At 42.9% G+C, this 4,851-nt stretch overlaps 1 protein-coding gene across 1 annotated transcript; it reads right to left on the reverse strand.

Annotated features, from left to right (window-relative positions):
* Positions 1 to 481: 481 nt before the first annotated feature.
* On the reverse strand, positions 482 to 3,711 carry npffl (neuropeptide FF-amide peptide precursor like). Its single transcript, XM_029653990.2, has 4 exons — positions 3,595 to 3,711; positions 3,267 to 3,472; positions 2,957 to 3,072; positions 482 to 1,003 (listed from the first exon to the last, which is right to left on the reverse strand). The coding sequence occupies exons 2-4, from the start codon at positions 3,396 to 3,398 to the stop codon at positions 883 to 885; spliced, it is 369 nt and encodes a 122-aa protein (XP_029509850.2). The 5' UTR covers positions 3,399 to 3,472; positions 3,595 to 3,711; the 3' UTR covers positions 482 to 882.
* Positions 3,712 to 4,851: the final 1,140 nt, after the last annotated feature.

Here is a 4,851-nt window from a genome sequence, read left to right on the forward strand (position 1 = left end):
CACAATGTATATAGACTCTCCTTTTTTCTACTGTATTATTGACTTGTTAATTGTTTACTCCATGTGTAACTCTGTGTTGTCTGTTCACACTGCTATGCTTTATCTTGGCCAGGTCGCAGTTGCAAATGAGAACTTGTTCTCAACTAGCCTACCTGGTTAAATAAAGGTGAAATATTTTTTTTTTTAAATAAACACACAGTCTTTTAATCGGCAACAAGTCAATTAGATGGAAATACTTTCCTGATGGGAAAATACGGATATTGTTTTTAATGAAAACATAATATTATAAAGTTTTACATTTTATTCTCATCAACATCTGTTGCCGGCTGGATGGAAACCTAGCTTGTTGCTCAACAGAAGTGGATCAGAGAAACTCTAGGGTCTATACACTAAGGGGTTGTTCTGGCTCATATTGAGTCAATATTGACCCTCTCCAATCACCCACAACACTCATAACAGACACTTTCAAGTCAGACGCCTTTATTGGTTAAACAGAGAATGGCAGAGCAACGATCAAAAGTACGCAGCCAATTAACAGCAGCTCTAACTTTAGGTGCACTTGATTCAGGTCGCCCGAATATGTGGCGTGATGAATCAAGCGCACCTACTCTGTTTTCAACTTTCTCCCAGATTTCCAATATGCACCAATCAGCACTGCTAAAATCTGAGAGAAGTGGTGGGTTTTTACTAGGTTCCAAGCAAGATCTCCTAGTTCTGTACAGCTTAATGGAATGGAACTCAGCAGGTTAGGGAGAGAGAACATTTATCTACTGGATAATGTATGAGTCCATATTTTACTTTCAACCTATATTTGCTGGGTGTTGAACCAAATTCTTTATTACCAGCAGAGATGCGAGTGAGATGTTGAGTCTCAACCAAAGCCTATTTCTTGCCAAATCTCTGCGGCACAGCCATGCCCCAGATATGTCCTGGAGCCTGCTCCCAGTCTCTGGACTGTATCCTGTCCCCTATCATCAAGTCTCCTCTGCTGTCACGACCAAACCTGCATGGGAGATAGGAGTAATTATTCAGTATCAGGTAGCACCCCAATGTCAACCTATTCCCTACATAAGTAGTGTCCCTCATAGGGAATAGGAGGCTCATTTTCACCATTAAAGGTGAACATGGGAGCCCTTTAACACCATTTCAAGATGTTAAATAAAAAAATGACTATGGTAAGTGTCTATTAAGTGCCAAATAAAGTAACAGAGTTGAATGTAACAGAGTTGACTGTAACAGGGTTGACTGTAACAGAGTTGACTGTAACAGAGTTGACTGTAACAGGGTTGACTGTAACAGGGTTGACTGTAACAGAGTTGACTGTAACAGGGTTGACTGTAACAGAGTTGAATGTAACAGGGTTGACTGTAACAGGGTTGAATGTAACAGAGTTGACTGTAACAGAGTTGACTGTAACAGAGTTGACTGTAACAGGGTTGAATGTAACAGAGTTGACTGTAACAGAGTTGACTGTAACAGAGTTGACTGTAACAGGGTTGACTATAACAGAGTTGACTGTAACAGAGTTGACTGTAACAGAGTTGACTGTAACAGGGTTGACTGTAACAGAGTTGACTGTAACAGAGTTGACTGTAACAGAGTTGACTATAACAGTGTTGACTGTAACAGGGCTGACTGTAACAGAGTTGACTGTAACAGAGTTGACTGTAACAGAGTTGACTGTAACAGAGTTGACTGTAACAGGGGTTTGACTGTAACAGAGTTGACTGTAACAGAGTTGACAGTAACAGAGTTGACTGTAACAGAGTTGACTGTAACAGGGGTTTGACTGTAACAGAGTTGACTGTAACAGTGTTGAATGTAACAGAGTTGACTATAACAGGGTTGAATGTAACAGAGTTGACTATAACAGGGTTGAATGTACAGGGTTGACTATAACAGAGTTGACTATAACAGAGTTGACTGTAACAGGGTTGACTGTAACAGGGTTGACTGTAACAGAGTTGACTATAACAGGGTTGAATGTAACAGAGTTGACTGTAACAGAGTTGACTGTAACAGAGTTGACTGTAACAGAGTTGACTGTAACAGGGTTGACTGTAACAGAGTTGACTGTAACAGGGATGACTGTAACAGAGTTGACTGTAACAGGGATGACTGTAACAGAGTTGACTGTAACAGAGTTGACTGTAACAGGGATGACTGTAACAGAGTTGACTGTAACAGGGATGACTGTAACAGGGATGACTGTAACAGGGTTGACTGTAACAGGGTTGACTGTAACAGAGTTGACTGTAACAGGGATGACTGTAACAGGGTTGACTGTAACAGAGTTGACTGTAACAGGGCTGACTGTAACAGGGCTGATGATTTCATCTTAAATCAGCCATAAATCCCCTTGAGACAGGGGGAACGGAAACCTGTTGTGTGTGCAACAGGGAGTGAAAGTTCTATGCAAACTACACAAAATAAACTATAATTGTTTAAAACATTACTAGACTGTCTATCTATGGGTAACAAGGTTGACATGTTATGCTCAACCAGCTCAGATTTCTACCACAAAACACCAGAAAATGACCAACAAAAGAGTAGAACCATCTCACCTGCTTTTACGCTATGATTTGACTATTAGATGTTCAATGTTTTCAGTTGAAAACATCAATATTTAAAAAAGGAATAGTGTTGTTACGCCCTGACCTCGGAGATCCTTTTTACGTCTCTACTTTGGTAAGGTCAGGGCGTGAGTTGGGGTGGGCATTTCTATGTGTTGTGTTTCTATGATTTTCTATCTCTATGTTTTGGCCGGGTGTGGTTCTCAATCAGGGACAGCTGTCTATCGTTGTCTCTGATTGGGAACCATACTTAGGTAGCCTTTTGTCCCCCACCTGTCTTGGTGGGAAGTTGACTTTCTTTATGGCACTTAGCCTTAAGCGTCACGTTTTTGTTTTGTGGTGTGTATTGTTAAAATAGGTGACACACAAAGACAGATCCTCACCTCTGAGGCTGGTGGAGAACGGAGGGGTTCCTGGTGTCTCTCTGGAGCAGAGAGTGAATCACAGCGGCTAGGAGACGATCGTCCAACTCGTTAAACCCTTCCACGTGCTCGCCCTCCTGTCAAACAACCAAACTTTGTTAAACAGATAGAAATCCTACAAATAGAACTGACATGATTCCTTATTCTATGTAAAAAAAAATATATATATATGTATGTTTGTTCTATGTATCATATTTCTATCTGAATGTTCCAAAAAACATTGCACCCTGCTGAATGCTCCCCAGACGTGTTTTGTAGTGGTCAGTCTTACCAGCGCCTCTGCTGATTCCCCTGGCAGATTGTTGTTCTCCACACCCCTCTCCTCCTGCAGACACTGACCCACCCCAGCCATGGCTAGGATCAGACCTACCAGGACCCACCACAGCGCTGTGTCCACGTTCATGCTTCTCTTCTCTGGGTGGGTGGTGAGGACGTCGGATGGATGGATGGAAGACGGACGGAGGATGGAGCTCACACCTGTCGTTGGAATGAAACCAATAGATAAAGAAAGACTATATTAGAATGCTTTTACCTGGTAAGCAAGTTTTTTAAAATCGAAACCCTATGATGCATGGACGAGAGACAGAACAAAATTTCACCTGTTGGTTTCACTGTTCTTTACTGCTCTTATCTTCAGATGCTGGCGCAAGTCTTTAGGCGAGATGCTCTTGGTCTTGCTGCTCTCGGTCTTGCTCTGACTCAATCTTCTGGAGCCCCAGCTGCCCTGACATGGACGATGGGTGCATATAGCTGGCCTTATATGCCGACACACGCCCACCACTTCCTGAGCTTCAGGAGCCTCAGGAGATGGGGCAGATGAATGGTCAGTGGGTCAGGGGACTGGTAAGCCCTGTAGGGACCAGGGAGAGTGACCATGGCGTTATTAGGTCACCACGGGCGGAAGAACGGCTCTTAATATGATGGTAGCCCACGTCCATTTGGTGGGATAAAGGGGAGGCAGATGTGCATTAAGGGTCCCTGAAGTGACAACACACACACACACACACACACACACACACACACACACACACACACAGAAAGTAACTGTGCATTATAGGGCCTCGAAGGGCCCCCGTGACTAAACAGTGTTATTAAAAAGATAAATCCTTTCTTATGGATTCCGATCCATTTACTTTCACAATATCAGCCAGTTGTCTTCCGGAACATTCAGTTGCCTAAAGGCATCACAGTGAAAGGAGATGGACTTGTATTGTCATCGTCGGTTTATCTCTACAGCAACATTTCAGTTGTAGGAATAAAACCATGAGAGAAGATGGAGGGAAACTATGACAACAAATGACCTCTTCCCCTCGCTAAGACAACAACATTGACAATACTCTGTAGAGTACCCAGCAAATACAGAACCAAGGAGTTGTCTGTAGGTTTCACCATGTAAAAGATAGACAACAAAAAAGATAAACTACTAATTAGGCATGTCTTAGGCATTTTTTATTTGATTTAACTAGGCAAGTCAGTTAAGAACAAATTCTTATTTACAATGACGGCCTACACTGGCCAAACCTAGATGACGCTGGGCCAATTAGGTTCCGCCCTGTGGGACTCCACCAATCACAGCCAGATGTGATACAGCTTGGTTCCGAGCGAGGGAACAAAACATCAATATTTTGGGTCCACGGCCAGGAAACTCCCCAGACTTTAATCCCATTGAGAACTTGTGGTCAATCCTCAAGAGGCGGGTGGACAAACAAAACCCCACAAATTCTGACAAACTCCAAGCATTGATTATGCAAGAATGAGCTGCCATCAGGATGTGGCCTAGAAGTTAATTGACAGCATGCCAGGGTGGATTGCAGAGGTCTTGAAAAAGAATGGTCAACACTGCAAATATTGACTCT

The sequence above is a fragment of the Oncorhynchus nerka genome, linkage group LG15 (genome assembly GCF_034236695.1).
Source record: "Oncorhynchus nerka isolate Pitt River linkage group LG15, Oner_Uvic_2.0, whole genome shotgun sequence".
Lineage (NCBI taxonomy): Eukaryota > Metazoa > Chordata > Actinopteri > Salmoniformes > Salmonidae > Oncorhynchus > Oncorhynchus nerka.